General features: G+C 45.3%; 1 protein-coding gene across 2 annotated transcripts in view; it reads right to left on the bottom strand.

The window, feature by feature from the left end:
* Nucleotides 1-16,673, bottom strand: part of Cad88C (cadherin 88C) — a 167,400-nt gene that overhangs the window by 4,013 nt on the left and 146,714 nt on the right. For both annotated transcript variants that reach the window (XM_075687797.1, XM_075687802.1), the window contains exons 22-34: nucleotides 14,826-15,049; nucleotides 13,879-14,067; nucleotides 13,252-13,365; nucleotides 12,702-12,822; nucleotides 10,310-10,602; nucleotides 9,193-9,426; nucleotides 8,611-8,699; nucleotides 8,445-8,531; nucleotides 8,299-8,367; nucleotides 8,135-8,201; nucleotides 7,001-7,128; nucleotides 5,349-5,389; nucleotides 2,455-2,518 (exon numbers count right to left, since the gene is read on the bottom strand). In XM_075687797.1, coding sequence (XP_075543912.1) covers nucleotides 2,455-2,518; nucleotides 5,349-5,389; nucleotides 7,001-7,128; nucleotides 8,135-8,201; nucleotides 8,299-8,367; nucleotides 8,445-8,531; nucleotides 8,611-8,699; nucleotides 9,193-9,426; nucleotides 10,310-10,602; nucleotides 12,702-12,822; nucleotides 13,252-13,365; nucleotides 13,879-14,067; nucleotides 14,826-15,049 — 1,720 coding nt within the window. The remainder of the gene's footprint in view (nucleotides 1-2,454; nucleotides 2,519-5,348; nucleotides 5,390-7,000; nucleotides 7,129-8,134; nucleotides 8,202-8,298; nucleotides 8,368-8,444; nucleotides 8,532-8,610; nucleotides 8,700-9,192; nucleotides 9,427-10,309; nucleotides 10,603-12,701; nucleotides 12,823-13,251; nucleotides 13,366-13,878; nucleotides 14,068-14,825; nucleotides 15,050-16,673) is intronic.

Below are 16,673 nucleotides of genomic sequence, written 5' to 3'. Positions count from 1 at the left end.
AATGAAGGCCTGCAGCCTCCTAAACTTCAGCCAACCAAAAAGCAATTTCAAGGTACAAATTTGAAAGTAACAAACAATCCTTTCGCCAACACTTTTTAGAGCAATAATTCGAGCAGTTCGTTAAAGTAGATTCTCATTGACAACACAACAGCAGCCGTTAGCCGAAACCAAGGCCCAGATTCACAAAGCTGTTCTGACGCAAAGGAAAATCGCAATAAGCAGCGCAAACGAAATGCAATTTTGTAAAAGTAAAGCTTTGTGAATGTGGGCCCTAGTCAGCCTGTGCAACACAATAAGTGATAAGTGAATAATAAGCAATGAGCACTGATAAGTGAATAAGCAAGTATACCGAAGAGCAATGTGAAAAAAACCGGCAGTTAAATTTTGATTCCTCATTATTGTCCTTACAAGCAGTAGCATAAGCAAGCACGCATGCCGTCAACAATGAAACAAAATGCGCACCAGCGGTTTGCAACCCGACTGGCGAAACCACGAGGCGCGGCTTTCCTACTGTGGAATACAAAGTTAGCGAGCGTTCGTGATGGCTCCCATTTAAAGCAAGGCGGAGAACAAGGAAATGCACCCGCTCCACCGAGTGAATGTACCTGGGTTGTAATGAATAAAAAAATAATCCGCCGTACAACCTCAAAGCCACGTGTGCAGCATAGGGGAATTGTTTTCTATCACTGGTTCGACAGCTATTGGATGTAATCATCGCAGCGCTGCCTGCACCAGGCAACCGTTAAATTACTCTCTCAAGCTTGACCTCACGCCCTTGGAAGCAGGTCACTCGTAAAAGAGAGGAGACAAGCAGCCCACGCTACCAAACAATCTTCCCTGCCATTGAAATGTGTGAATGGCCTGGTAGCTTCGGTTATTGTCGTCTTTATCGACATCAGCACTATGCGCTGTCGTTTTGCCTCTTTGGCAGGCGGTCACTTCTGCTTACATCTCTCTCTTCGTTAAACTACAAGCCGGTTATCTTTTTTTTTATATCTTGTTGGTCTCGCCAAGCTCAAATGAAGCCAACAAATCGTTGCTGGCACTCTTGTAGAGAAAAGAACAGCGGTCGTCTAGAAGACCGGGGGTCACGCCTGTGGTGCTCAGTGTCAACCTGACGCTCGTCTTCATGTCATTCCCAACGCAATTCTATCTTTACTTTTCAGAAGCGCCACCATCAAGTACCGAAAATAAAAGTGGGAAAAGGCAGTTCATAGAGATATGCTTGCGAGTACGTTTGCCACTCTGGACACCTCTCTCTCTTTTTTTTATTCTCGAAATGGTGGACGAAACGCGTGTGCTGCAGGTTCAGAGGTGTAATGGCTGTTTTACTGCGTCACGCTGACAAACCGCAGCGTGTGTTGAATTTTGAGGAGGATACAAAATCAGTTGAGCATGTATTGAGTCTAAAATAAGAATTCTGACCAAACTTTCGACGTTCTGGTATTTTGTGCATAAATATTTTCTGTCTTTGAAACCAACGGCAGATTGGAGGGCATTTTCTGAATAATTGAAACTTATTGGCATCTCTAGTGAGTGACGCAGCCAAGATGGTTGTTGTTGTTGTTGTTGTTGTTGTTGTTGTTGTTGTTGTTGTTGTTGTTGTTGTTGTTGTTGTTGTTGTTGTTGTTGTTGTTGTTGTTGTTGTTGTTGTTGCTCGTGGCCACTTTGCGGATGTGGTGGAGACAAGCTGCGCGCTGACAACACAGCGCAGGCAGTATTAACTGGCTGCGCTGAACAGTTTTACGTATTTAAATGTTTTATAGTAATTTTCGTAGTTTGTAACGGAATTCCCGCAACCAAAACTCCTGTTAAATTGGAATTTACATCAATAAATTTTAAAGGCTGTACAAATTTGGCGCATTACAGTATAGTTTGAGTGTGCACTGGTTTAAGATCAGGCACTCAAACAATCACGGGCAGTATCCGTGACCAGAATACTAAGCTTTCGACGTGCTGAGCATTAAAAATATATACAATAAAGTGTGAGTTGGGACGAAACTACTCTAAATTTTGTTTAGGCAGCCTAGATAGCCTTGTTTACATGATAGTTAAATGTCTATGGTGCTCTGTGCTTCTCTAGTAGACGTTCCGTGCCTCTTGTGGTGTTGACCCGGACTGCGCTCATCAAGCTGCTACTACCCGACCCGATTCAGGTTTACAAACAGGGCGCCCACCACACTGCTATCGGTGGAATTATGCCTCTCGCCAAGGAACGCTGCTGGACTTAATAGAAGAAAACGCTATGCTGCCGTGCAAACTATCGAACGAACAAAGGAAAAGGCAGTTCACAACTGCGTGTGCCCTCGCTACAGCGCTGTGCAGATTTCCTAGCAAGAAATTGATGTCCATAGGACAAAGCTGAAGTGAAATGATGAACGAACACGGCGACCACGTCCGCGAATTCACTTTTCAATAAGGCAAGCAGCCTTGAGGCACGCAGTCGTCGCTTACCCTTCGACTGAGTGCTGGTTTGTGTTTGGCACATCCATGCGGTTTAACGCCGAGTCCCGAGAGCCTAGAGGCAAGGAAAACAAAAAGCGTGAGCACAAATACGCCGCGTGAAGAATATCCGCCTGCACAGAGTGCTCTGCAACAAGCAGCGCCCATTTGAGAGCGCCTACGTTTCTTTGTTCATTTCATCACTAGAAAGAAACTTGGCGAGACACGTGCAACGATTTCATAATGTGTGTACGTAAACAATAAGGGGCACGCTCCGTTGCAGTATAGAAAACGGGGATTATGTGGCGATAAGGCTGGTTTTTTCGCCTCAAGTGCTGCTACATTCAAAAGCTGGGAGTATAACGCACAGATTCTACGGGCAATACGATTCTATCCCATGCGCCACCCTTCCGACCAAGGAATACCGGTGATAAGTATTAAAGCGCAATTTTCCGCTGCACGTGAACACGGAATATCGTAACACTGAATTATGGCGGTGCATGCGTCGTATCTGGAGTGAAATTTAACCCTTGAAAGCCATTGGTGGAAAACCACCGAAAAAGGTTTATCTATTTATGCTCACAACCTACACAATCGGAAAACACAAATGTGTTTTATGTTGCTCTATTTAGAAGCTTCTACTTCACTTTGATCGCATGTTACCTATAAAGGCAGAATTCCTTTTATTTTCTACAGATAAAACATCTAAGCCCAATCTCAAACATTCAGAAACTATTTGTAATGAAAGCCGTGTTAGACTGTTCAAAGTCATGTCGGTGAAGCTAAATGTTCTGGGAATAGCAATGCTGCCTTTTCGAAGGTTCTGGGAATAGCAATGCTGCCTTTTCGAAGGTAACAGTTGCCTTGTCTAAAGCTTCAGGACATACGATCGAGACATTCTTCGATAGGTCGATGGCCATATTTTTTTTAATTTTTTTTGGTGTTCCTTTTATATTTCAACTAACCACACACAATATTACAATGTCCCTGTGTTCTTCCCAATTAGTCTATAGCAACTTTTGTACTATTCATTTGTAACTCTATAAAGAAAAACTGTCGCTTATCCTTCTCAAGCGGTTGCACCAGTTGTACCAGTCTTAAAAGGGCGCCTCGTTTATGTCCTTTACATTGTTTGTAGGTTTAACCTGTGCATGCGCTTTCTAAAACGTTACTGAACCGTGTTTCCGACGAGCGAATCTTCGCGAGAGGATATGTACCTCCTTTTTTTTACCAGCAAGGAATTACCAAATTTAAAATGAGACTGCAAGGAAATTGATCAATAATGCACCAATGACTCGGTCAATAATGCCTGGAGCTTTCAGCAGCTTGTTTACAATGGAGCCACCGCTGCTAACCATCAGGTCGCGATATCAAATGCCGGTCGCGGCGGCCACGTTTCGATGGGGGCGTAATGCAAAAACGCCCATGTACCATGTATTCTGTGCACGCTAAAGAACATCAAGTGGTCCAAATAAGTCAGGAGCCCCCATTACGGCGTGCCTTTTAATGAGATCGTGGCTTTGGCCCGTAAAACCCCGGAATTTAAGTAAATTTAACAACGGAACCGTAAAGTAATTTAGAAATGCACCACTGTTATCAGTGGCTGCTTTATATCTCGTTTCCTTGCAGCCCACTGCGCATTTTGCAATTGCGTGAATTCGTCTGGCTTATTCTTCAGTTGATGCAATGAGGGCAGCTTACGCTCACGTTAATAAAATTTGTGACCGCCTAACTGGACGGCACAGAGGACCACGGCGAGCTTCAAGTGGCACGGACGACGTCCTTCGATCGTCCGCTCGCACTCAGGCTTACTTTATCCATCCATATCCCAGAGGGACGAAAGCAAACGACAGCTATTTTTTCCGTCTGGTGTGACCAGAATTTTCTGAGCCTTATTCGATCAATTTTTCGACGCAGAAACATGAACATTGCACCGGGACTGTGCTAGAGGAAGCTTCAGGCTGTAGTGCGGTCATAAATGAGCCCCACGTCGATTGCCGCACATGTAAGAGCCAGCCCGTCAGGAATAGCATTAAATTTTGGGCTTTCTTTCGTCGCATAGTCTCCCCCTTGCGTCTGAGGCAACACCATGTATGGAAAGCAATCTTTCATACTCGACTGGTGCCAGAAAATCAGTCGAAAGGTATTGCGGACAACAACAGGGATTCTGTTTTTCACACTGAACTTTGTAAAATTAGTTCTTACTTTGTGGCAAATGTCCGTAGGATTCACACTGAGTGTGTACGAGACAAAAAGAGGCTACTGCGCAACGTCTGCTCTGCTTATATGTAGTCTCGTTACTAACACCTCTCTGTCTACTGTGCCTCTCAGACATTGCACTTACCATGCGGTTATATGTTGAGACCAATAAACTATCGTTATAGCTAACCCTAATTTGACGCTAAACAGAATAACCTGAACTGTCCGGATCATGAATAGACGGTCAATGCATAAAAGTCGTAGCAACCGTCTTTCATACGTTAACTTCATCACATGTGCGATTCGCGGCATTGGAACAGAGTGAACGATGCACTGAGGACTGCACAAACAGCATAATCTTTGTATACAAGGTATCCAAAATTACGAGTGCTTCGTTAAACCACCATTTGTTAACTCAGGTATGTAGCGACATGGTTAGGTAATTCTACACCTTTTTGCGCAGGAAACTTACGAGCTCAAAAAGCCACTAAGCGAGATCTAAGCTGTTCAAGCAACTCATGAAGTGCACGCCATAAGACGGCTCCAAAAGTGTCAGTCGCCATGAACGTGTTTTCGCCCTTCTTTCCCCTTTTTATTCAGGGGAACGAACTCTCTTAGTTGGCTTAGGTAGCTCTGTAACCGGCGAAATTAAACCAATGGCCTCCGAATGAATCACAGAATCATTTGTCAGAAGGAGACTGGCTTACCGAAAGCAGTCGCGGTCGCTGCTTTTAGCTGGCGTTCATACCTTAAAACAAAAAAGGCCACGGAAAAGGTTAGACAAAAGAGCATGTTGCAAAATGGCAAGCATATACTTTAGGAAGCATACACAATAACAAAAGCCGCGCTGCTCTATTCGGGCACGATATGAAGAGGCCCATAAAAGTTGCTTTCTGCCTATTATCTTCGCCCCAGTCTTTCTTAATGCTTTGTTGCTTTTGTAACACCAGCCTACATTGAGCTTCATCACTGTGGATGAACGGCATGATCGGCTAACTTCGTTGTACAGGAGACATCTCAGAAACAAAGAATCTTTATATTCTGTGTTTCAAGGATCCTGTAATCAATTCATTCATTTATTGATCTACACGTGGATTGCCTAAGGAATATTCGGACGGCAGCATGTGCGTGTTTGTATAGAGGCTAAGGAGGGGGATATAACCCCTCCTTCGCATTCGACAAGCACTTCTGACAACCATTTATAAAGGTACTACACGTAACTGTGATTCATCAAGGGGGAAGTAAGGTTAGGTGAAGAAACGCATAAACATTTCAACTGTGCTTAAAAAACATTCAAATGGCCACCTTTCTATATCCCCGTTCAGAAAACTCTGGTTTAAATAAATGTGAAATCATGTTGCTCTGCCTCAACGTCAACTGGTAATTAGTTCCACATTTGGCAAAGAAGGTTGGTGAGTAACCCAGGACGGTAGTTTCGACGAAAATATATGCTTTACATAAAAGGATTACATAAACCCAAGAAATTGGAATCGGCTGTCTATCTGCGAAATGGCACCCATGTGTGTGCGCACGCATGGGGTGAATAAAAGGTGGATACACGAAACAATGCAATGCGCGCGCACAATTGCTGCATTTAGCCTTCTGCAAACTTTGTTTTCTTGAGGTCGTGCTGTTTACGAAGCAAGATGAAAAAGAGCACTCATATACTCGGACTGTCTTCATTATCGCGTTATTTGCTGTTGTTTCAAGAGTGCATTCTAAAAAACAGCGTTAAGCTACGAGCAAACGCAACACATATAAGAGTGGAAAAAGCTTAACTATTGTGCACTTAGCACCGTTAGGTGTTCTTCAGCACTGTCAGACCAGAAATACTTCACTGTTGCCAGGATGCGAACGACGCGAAACGCCAAAATAAAATCGTCATGTTTCGCCACTCGAGCCGCACGTTGCACGCCAGCACAGTAATCGCAACACTTAGTTTCATAAATATCGCAATTCGCGCATCTGGTGTCTGTACACACTTAGTAAAAGCTCAGTCGTGTCATTCTCAAAGAATGCATCTGAACTGTCATGCAAGGTGTGAGCTCGGAGAGCTCTGACGCCAGATGTTTATTTATTGTCAACATTTCCAATACCATAACAAATAAATAAATAGATAAATAAATAAATAAACCTGGAGCATCTTACCGGTTTCGCTGTGAGGAAATAGTGCATGCTATGGCTACGCGCCATCATAACAGATATTTGTCATCGATTCACGTTCTTATCAGAAAGAAGTGACTGTTCTGCCATGTCAAGCTAACTCAGAGCAAGTTACGTAGGTTTCGCGTGTGCTCCAATGAGTACTTCTTCTCACTTGTGAGCGCCCTCCACCCTGAGGATCTGGTCGCGCACTCACCGGCTCCTCTGGGCGAGGCAGAGAGATATGACGAGCGCAAGCATAACCGACAGGAACACCGAGAGGCCGATGAGCCACGTGCGCATCTGGTCCTCCTCCCGTTCGGCGTCGCTCAGGGCGTCCGCAGGCTGCAAGCGACAGAGGGCGCGCGTGTGAGCAATGCTGCGAGGAACACGACAACACGAAGGGAAGCAAGTGCCTTGCTATTTGAGGCTCGAGCTGGTTGCCTAAGGACAAAAACATGCCGGAGCAAATATTCGCAACTAGATGAGGCATGTGTATGCTACAGCGAAAATCCGGAGACCACTCAGCACATCCTAATGGAATGCGAAGGGCTTCACCCAGTGAGACCCGTAGGTAACATACACCTTCTTGGAGCGCTAGGATTTAAAGTGGACGGAAGCATCAACCTGTCAGCAATCGAGATGAACAAGAGCCGTTTAGGGTATTCGTGAAAAAACAAAAAAGCAGGGAAGAGACTGATACGACCGGATCCGTTACAAGTATAGGTAGCGGTACAACGTAGATAGAGCATTTTTGAGGAAGAGGAAAAAAGATTAAAGAGATGTACACAAACAATGCTAGAATGCAAAGCATGTATAGTGTATACCTGAGTAACTCAAGCAGGCTAAGTGACTATTTGTCCCCACCCCGCTTTAAACTAGATGCCAATAAATCACCGTCATCATCATCTGCTGCACGACCCCGCCGGCCTCTTGCAACTGTCACTTTCTCTCACTGAAGCATCACAGCAAAAGTCTAGTCAAGTTGTAACATGAGCGAGGTATTGCGTCGGCGAACAAAAAACAAAACTGATGGCCAAGCTGCAGAACAATGCTGCACATACATTGAACTTGGGAATGAGAATACAACGAAACAACATAGCATAATTTTTAGCTTCAGTTTTAGCTGCAAGTTAAGCGTTTGTGTACATCAATGCTCGCCCTTATGTTTCGTCTTTTCGTTCCCAGTACAACAATCGTAAAAAATATTTCAACACCGCCCAAAGCTCCGTCACTATCGTTTAATAGCGTTTCATCTTAGGTTCTTCACTTGCTCGTTCCTTGTTCAATCGCGTACTTTGATTGCCAAGAGATAGGCGAAACATAATCTACAACTAGGATAAGTACTTACTTCGCTATACAGCACATTGAACTCTTTGAACAGCTTATCCAGGAACTCGATATTCTTGTCTATTAACCTGCATAGGAAAGCAGTAAGGCAAAGGTGAGGCGCGAGGAAGTTTAAAACCACTCAGTGTGGCTGGTATGCGGAAAATCTTGGGGACCGTGACTTACGTGAGAACGTTGGACACCTCCATAATCGAATTGTCGTCCCGATTTACGAAATGCAAGTAGAGGTCACTCCTGCAATATGTGGGAGCAAATTAACTTATATTACGACGGCACCTCTCTAATACGGAGGTGCGAACTAGGGCACATACTTTTTTCGGTCTACAGAGCCGTCTTCATTTTCGTGAACTTTGTAGTCGTCAATATTTACAATGGCCCCAGTAATGTTGGCAAGTACCCTATTCGAAGAAACGGGTAAAAACATCATTTAGACGAGAGTTCGCTTAAGTTCAGAGGAAATATTAGAAAGAACCTTACTCTCGAAACTCTTCCATTTTTTCACGGAACTCTTCTGGTGTCAGTCGAAGAACGAAGCGCACGCGCTGGTCTTCCCGTAAGAGATAGATCTGTGAAAAAGGCAACGGTAATAAGTTTCAGTTACTGCAGAATAAAATATCAATTTCCCATTGTCAAAAAGACTCTCGTTAACAAATGTTCGAGGTATATGAACACCTGTTTTAAGATGTTTAATGTAACACCGGTCCTTGAATGGAAATAAGCAGCCCGATAGAATTTTGTTTTTCCGTGCGTAACCTGCATATATACACTGAGCATAATTCAAGCGACAACAGAGAAAAAAAATTATCTGAAAGTTAACTTTTGACAAGGCGCAGAAATATGCGGTTACAGGAGCGCATTAAGCGTAGAATATTGCCTCTGCCTGAAATGTTTTTTATTTGCTCATTTAGCTTGTCAGTCAGCTTAAGAGAACCTCCATAACCGCCACTATGGCTAACAGCGAATAAAATGTGTTACTAGGACGTACAATGAACCCAATCCTGAGTGATAAGTATGCTGAATGCAGCACACACAAGGCTAAAAACAGTTAAAGCCACTCACAAACACGCTGGCGGTGTCGTAGAAGCCCTCAGTGTCGTTGGCAATGACTTCAAAGTCGAAGTATCCCTTCATGCCCTTTTGCGGATAAAAGTTCAGGCTCAAGTCTCCGGTGCGGTGGTTGATGAGGAACGGCGGCCCCGCCAAGGATTCCAGCCCTTCGGAAAGCGTCCGCCGGATTTCCCCGCCGATGTAGTAGCTCACCACACTATTGATCCCTTCGTCACGATCAATGGCCTGCAGTACGCGCGAGAGCTGTTGATGAAATTCATGTCGTACAGCGCACAGTTTTGTTTGCAGTAGAGCTCCGCAGATTTGAATTCCGTAACCCATCTGTTTCCAGATGTCGTGTAAATCCATTGATAAAAAGACAAAAACATTGTGGTGTCATTATTGCCCGCAATGTCTGTGAACTAGCCCAAGGCTCTTCCACCGTTAATTTCTGACTTGTTCATTTGTGATTGTTTGCTGTTGGTACAGACGTTCTTAGTTAATTTCTTCAAACCTTGGAAAAGGAGTGACACATCGAAATCTCCAGCTTAATTTGTGCGCCATAGAGGGAGAAAGTAGGGGCAGATTGCTAATCCGTCATTCAAAGAACACTGGTGTTTTCCTTGCATTCTATAAGTGCGCTCCTTTATACCTCTTCTACCATACCGACATAGGGCTATTCTTCAATAATCCTGAATGCATTGCACAGTAGCTTCGGGCTTCCATCTTTCCTAACGCGCGACTCCGGAACTCGGTTACAGTTGCTGTAGGACAATGACAAAACAAATGCTTACTTGTACCGTATTCCAGACATTGAAATATATCTTAAAAGCAATATACTAGTTTCACGCCAAATACCCCCGTTAAACAATGAGTGAAGCAGCAAGGACTTCAGAACAAGTCTTCGAGTTACGGGAGTTGCAGCAGTACCGTTGGAAGCACCCTAAAAGTGCCTTGTTACAAGTTACCTACAGACAGCTAGTAGCGCTGGACGTGCACAACTTGTACACCTACATACCTCACTCGCGTTGAAGCACACGTTCGCGCAAAGAACTCAGCTGACGCGAACACGCGCGTGCCAGAGCTAGTGATGATGGCCATGCACACCCTACACAGTGGTACCACGCACCTTGACGGTCATGAAGACGACCCCAAAGTCTGCCTCCATGGTGACTCCGCCGGTGAACATCCGGCTCACAAACCTCGGCGGGTTGTCATTGACGTCTAGCACGGCGATTTCGACCTGAAGCAGCGTGTTGTCTTTGGGGTCGAAACGACTCACAGGCCGCGGCTCGTGGAAGCAGTCGTCCGAAGCGCGCACCACCAGCGTGTAGTTGGCCTGTTCCTCTCTGTCGAGCGGCTCCGTGGCCGACAGCTGGTGCGTGAAGATGTCCAGCACAAAGCGGCCTTTCTCATTTCCCCCTGCGCAGGTGCAGCAACGACCCTTGGCTCAGTATAGAGCCATACGCACTCTTCACTGTATTCGAAAGCAAACACTGGCACAGGAAATGGTTCACAAGATTCGTTGGGAATTTGTGAGCATTAATTCTTATGTAACACAGAAAACGCCGAAGGCGTGATTCAGCTCATTAGTGCGCTGTGTCACGTTTGTTGCCTTAATTAAGAAAGACGAGTGCTGTACTGGCTGTACTTCTGATGTTGAAGGAAAAGAAAGACGTGTTTTGATGGCGGAAGAGAAAAATTCAAGAATACATGGGACTTGGGAAGCGGGTGATAAAGATTTGTCCGTATTTTTCTAAGCCGGCGAGGTGTCTGGCTGTGAATGGCTCACGGTGCAATTATCTCCTGAAGTCATCTTTCGTGGAAGGCGTCATTATCTAGCGAGAAGAAGATAAATCAAATTCCCATTATATGTCCAGTACAATGGTTACGGTACAAAACTACTGTCAACAAGCTCATGAACGACCGTGCCGCCATTTACTTGGAAAATGGTGAGCACACGACTTTTATTCTCTGTAATACTTAATTATGTATTACAGTAGTCACTGTTATAAATATTAAAGAGTCGAGGTCCGCAGCGTCGGCGACGCTACCATTTTCCCGGAAACTCTGGCGTCATTCTAAGTATATTATATATAGAATACAAAAAGTCTATCTTGCACTTTACACTTTTTTATAGGATGTAAGCTAAACGGATATGCCGATGAGGAAATGCTTTGCCATTGCCGAAATTCCCCGCATCTCTCACACTTTCAGGAGAAGTATTTTCATAAAAATTAAGTGGCAAACTTAGAGAGACAACGATGGTTCAGTATGACAGGAGCGGTCTATCATGTATTATCCATGTATTATGAGTCAAATGTCCCGGCCAAGCAGGCTTGGCCAGGACACCTGACTTTTCTGTGCCTAGGGCTCCGCCTCAGCCTTGACCTTTGCACCAGACAAGCTGGCTGGACAAAATGCCCGACCTCAACTCGACAATGATGAGCAGACTGTTCGGGCGCCACTGCAAATGTCAACCGCAAATCATACTGCGAGACACGCTGCACTGGCTACCGGTGTCACTGCTTTCGCAAGTGCGGCCAAACTGAACTTAAAAACCTTTCTTTTTCTCACGTCCTGATAGTTAGCTTTTCTTTCGTTAATCAGTTAGAGAGAAAAAACAAAGCGTAGTTTTGCCCGAAATGCGAAGCACCGATAGGGATAGCAAATTATTGATAATTGCACGAAGTAAGGTGCGTAGTTTTATCGGCCGTATAAATGGCAGTAAACATTCACTTACTAAAAGAAATCAAGCACGGTGCCATTCGCGCATACACAAGCATGCACACATGTACATCGATGACCTCGAGCACTCGCTGTCACAACGCTGGCGTGGTAAGGAGCGCCTGCCGCCACCGAGTAGCGAACGCTTCCTGCTACCGCCGGCTTCAGCGCGTCTGCCTAGCTTAGATTACGCGACTTTCAACGCTAGGCGCGCGGAAAGACAGCGCGAATGAAGCCACCGGCCACCTCGGTTTTCCCTTGGCGCACACTCCAGATGACCTCCAATGTATGGCGCGCGAGCCGCGTACGCGCTCAGCCGCGCGGACACCCATGCGCAGCCGCGGCCGGGCTAGAATAGGAGACGTCGCTCTGCTTCCCTAGCGTGCGACATAGAACGCTCGGAAAGATCGCAGACATCAAGCCACCATCCTTCTTGGCTCACTTTCGCATGCTTGCCATCGCACACACAACACACGGTGAGCGGGCCGCTCATACTCATTGAACATCACAGCGACGGCGAAAACTCGCCTGGAGTGTCCCTAAAATTGCTACCACAATAAAATATTAATCGCCGGTATTTCCATCCAGGACATGCGATATACAATAACTATACGTACTGTGTTCATGAATACGCTCCAAATTAAGTAAATTTACCAATTTTTTTGCAACAAAGGTGCATAAGAGATCTTCCCGCTCCCGCGAACACTTTTGTATATAGCTTCGCAAGTGACGCGACCTTCTAGTAGATCTTTATCACTTCGAAGAAGTGTGTACTGTTGGAATGCACAACTTACCGACTATGTAGTAGCACGGTATGGGCTTCAGGATGCTAAGGTCATCGTCTCTGTCGATTGTGCTGATTAGTTTGTACGTTTCCACTCCAGGCTTCAAATTCTCCGTGAATGTGAGCTGATGCTGTTGCAGAAACAAAATACGGAGAATTATTTGCCATACACCTCCTAAGCATTCCTGTCTCTTTGAGGCAATTAAAAACCAGGCATTCTGCAGAAGTTAATAGGATTCTTTCCTTATTAAACAATTTGCAATTATTCCAGTAATAAGACTGAAATTTCTGGTGTAATCTGCGCGTGCATTCCACTCGGCAGCAACACACAACGCTATGCCCAATGCCTTTCTATTTTTCAAACGTAAGCATTAAAAAAATGGCACGAAAGTAATGCGAGTGCATATGTCTAACTTCCGGAAACCTTGTAAGATTTCTACAAAGTTTGACATTTTTGAACCTATGCAAAGATTGCGCTAAGAAGGTCGCCTATTAATACTATAAATCACTAAGCCTCTTCTTTTCCCTGCCCCCAGAAAGAAGAAAATATAGTTTCTCACGACATCTTCAGTGAATTCTGGTGCATAGTCGTTGACATCCGTCACGAACACAGTAAGGTCCAGGTCACTCGATAAAGACGTCGGCTGTCCCAAATCGTAGGCTTCAACACGGAGCTGCGTATGCGACAGTAAATTTATTAGACTGATCAGGAATTGCGGCACCCGAAGAACTATTAGAAATGAGAGCGATGTGTGCTAGTTCTGGAATGTTTTTGTGGTCCATGGGAACTATGCTTCGTTATTGACTTAACCCCCTTGCCTTATTCATTCTTCACTTACTCACTATTATAATTTATCGGGCACGTCATAATTTCAAAAGACAAGCGAAACGAAGACAACGGCGGTGCATGGCTCACTGACTATGGCATTCTGCTGCTGAACACGATGTCGTGGGTTCGAATCCAGGTTGCGCAGCCGCATTCCAAAAGAAACGCATGCAAAAAGCTCACGTACCGTACCTTGCATGCGCGTTAAACCTGGTGGTCGATAATTATTCTAGAATTAATAGCCACTACGGGGCTCTTATAGCTCCGGTGTCGGTTTGGGACGTTAAACTCAGCCAATATAAAACACAAAAAATATACACGCACTGTGGCCCATTGCACAAAATAGGAAGAATAAACGAACCTCGTACACCTTCTGTGTCTCGCGGTCCAGTGTCTGTCTCAGTGTAATGACACCGGTGCGCTCGTCAAGCCGAAAGGTCTTCCAGTGGCCGTTGGGTAGGTCCTTCAGCCGGTAGCGCACCTCAGCGTTCGCTCCGAAATCGCTGTCCTCCGCACCCACTTCCACCACCACAGTGCCCAGGGTCGCATTCTGGCGAAAAACACAGTATCGGGATGCTGTCAACTTCACGCGTGACTTCACGTGTCAACTTCACGGTCGTTAGTGCAAAGCAATTAATTCTTCCCTTGTAAAATGAACTTTAGTATTAGACTAATTTTGGTTACAACTTTATTTGGGAAATTTGCTTCATATTGACCTACTTGCTCGCACATTCTTTCCGCGTTAGTTCAGTAGTATACCATTATTTTGGTTCACTGACACGGCGCGTCCCAAACAGCGCTTACGCCTTAACACTTTTAAATGACGACAATCAACAGGTCCAGTGCCCCTTCATTGTTGCATCACCCCTCACTGCAATGCACGAGTTAACGACGTTTCAATATCCTAATAAAGATGCAATTTTGCGATACCATCCTTCGTATTGTAGTATGAGCCAATAACGCCCAACTAAGAGAGCTCCCTTGTTAAACTTCCTATGTTAATGACGGGCACGGCGTGTAAATAGCATCCCCTCTTTCTCTCTGTTCTTGCTAACGCCACGTTTCACTTTTCCAAAGTAAGAGATGTTCGTTAATATGATTGTGAAACCTGAGAGATTACATGTACTGCACGTTAAGTGCAATAGGTGGTGCAACTGTGGGTGAAGGCACAGTGCCTCTGTGACATACACTACTCGTTCGTAATGGAGCGTAATAGTTTGAAGTGAAACACACATATTTCGTGGTCTCACACGAGTCCATGCTGGAGTTTCACACGCCGGCACAAGCATGTCAGGAGGTTATGCTCACCTCGGGAATCCGAATGGTGTGGTTCTGTGGCGGCCTGACGAACACCGGGCTGTGGTCGTTGACGTCGGATACGCAGACGCTGAACATCTGCACCGAAGAGCGCGGCGGCAGGCCCTGGTCCTGCGCCCGCAGCACCACCGTTGCGTTGCCCACACGACCCCGGAGCGAGAAGCGTGTTGACACACGGGCTGTGTTGTCTGGCAAGGACTCCACCTCGAACAGATCTGTGCACCACGAATGACCACAAAAATCGAGTGCAGCAGGCGAAAAGCACAGCTTTGGCTGATGTGCCGGCATGTATGTAACTAATATAGAAGCTGCTACTTAATAACTGATGGAAACTGCGAAAACGTGCCTACCACAGAATCGCGTATCCTAAAACTCTAGCTCACGAACAGAAAAATGTAAGTCGAAGAAAAGCTTAGTCTCAAGGCCGTAGTTGAGATCACCCCGGTGGCTCCTTAAGTTAAGCATAAAATTCAGGAGTTCATTGAACTTAGAGCTGATATTTACGCGTGGCTTCTTGTGTGCTTCCTTTCATAACTTTAGCGCATGTAGGCAGGCACCCGATGGCTGTTGGCGCAATAGGTTGAGCGATGAACGGATAATTGCGTGGGCACAAGTTCAATAGCGACTGATATTCTTTTGATTGTGTATGTGAAGTTATTAACAAGCACCTATAGTGCTGACATGATAACAATCGAAGCTTACCAACATAGGCGATAATAATGAAATAATTGGCAGATTCTTACAAAACTGCAAAGGACACTGTTTGGGGACGTCGCTGGGGAGGAATCTCGTATAATTTTTATCACTAGCGCTCCTTAACATGCAAATAAACATCGATGTCCAAATGTTTTTCCACTCTCCCCACACGAACAGGGCCGAGCATCGAACTCGCGATGCAGCAGGATGTGATAGCCACCAAGCCATCGCGAAGGTTATGCATTAGTACTCCCAAAGTTCAGCGATAGCCTTTCACAGAAAAGAGCACTGAAGAAGGCTTCTCCTCATGTTAACCATTACGGTGGGAAAGCCACCAGTAACGAACACGTTTCACAGGTTTATTTCAGTTCACCTCAGAGGCATGGGTAGCCTTCAAAATGCACCTCAAGAATCGCATGTGACGGTAAAACGGCTTTTTCCCCCTGTACCTCACCATTTGCTGCATCCAGCATTACAACGTACAACTACAACCTAGGCACTGTTCAATGAAGTGGATGACGCGCTTCCAGATCATTTCGAATCTCCAGTCTAAAATTTGGAGCCTCATGTTTACTTTGCGCCCTAAACCGCTGCAGCTCGTGAAACTGCAGGTAGACACCACAATGAGAGCACAGCTTGAACTCTATCCGCTACACATACGTTTTGTGAAAAACGGAACACTATGTCGTGGCACGAGGTCTGATACCCACGCGCACAAATGTTTCCAATTCGTAGGCCGTACCCCGAGAAACAATCTGATCCTCTAAAGCGTGCTTCTCCCCACAAAGACACTTTATGTGGGAAAGCCAACAGCGACAAGCGCTTTTTTGACATCAACGAACGTATAGACACACACACACACACACACACACACACGCACACGCACACGCACGCACACACGCACACGCACACACACACACACACACACACACACACACACAAAGACAGAGACAGAGACAAGGCAGCGCTTTGTCCTGTGTCTTTTCTTTGTCCATGTATTACAGTGTTTGTTACTATGCTGCCAAAATGAACCACGGTGCCGTGATATACGAACTAGGGCTCATTTAATTGTTGAACTTAAGGCAGTGTTATCTATACGATCTCATTATCAACATAAATCTCTTGGAGCTGCGAGCGCCGCTT

This window comes from Dermacentor variabilis, chromosome 1 (genome assembly GCF_050947875.1).
Source record: "Dermacentor variabilis isolate Ectoservices chromosome 1, ASM5094787v1, whole genome shotgun sequence".
NCBI classification, from domain to species: domain Eukaryota; kingdom Metazoa; phylum Arthropoda; class Arachnida; order Ixodida; family Ixodidae; genus Dermacentor; species Dermacentor variabilis.
Note: the sequence above shows the minus strand (reverse complement) of the source record. Positions and strands in the feature narration are given on the sequence as shown.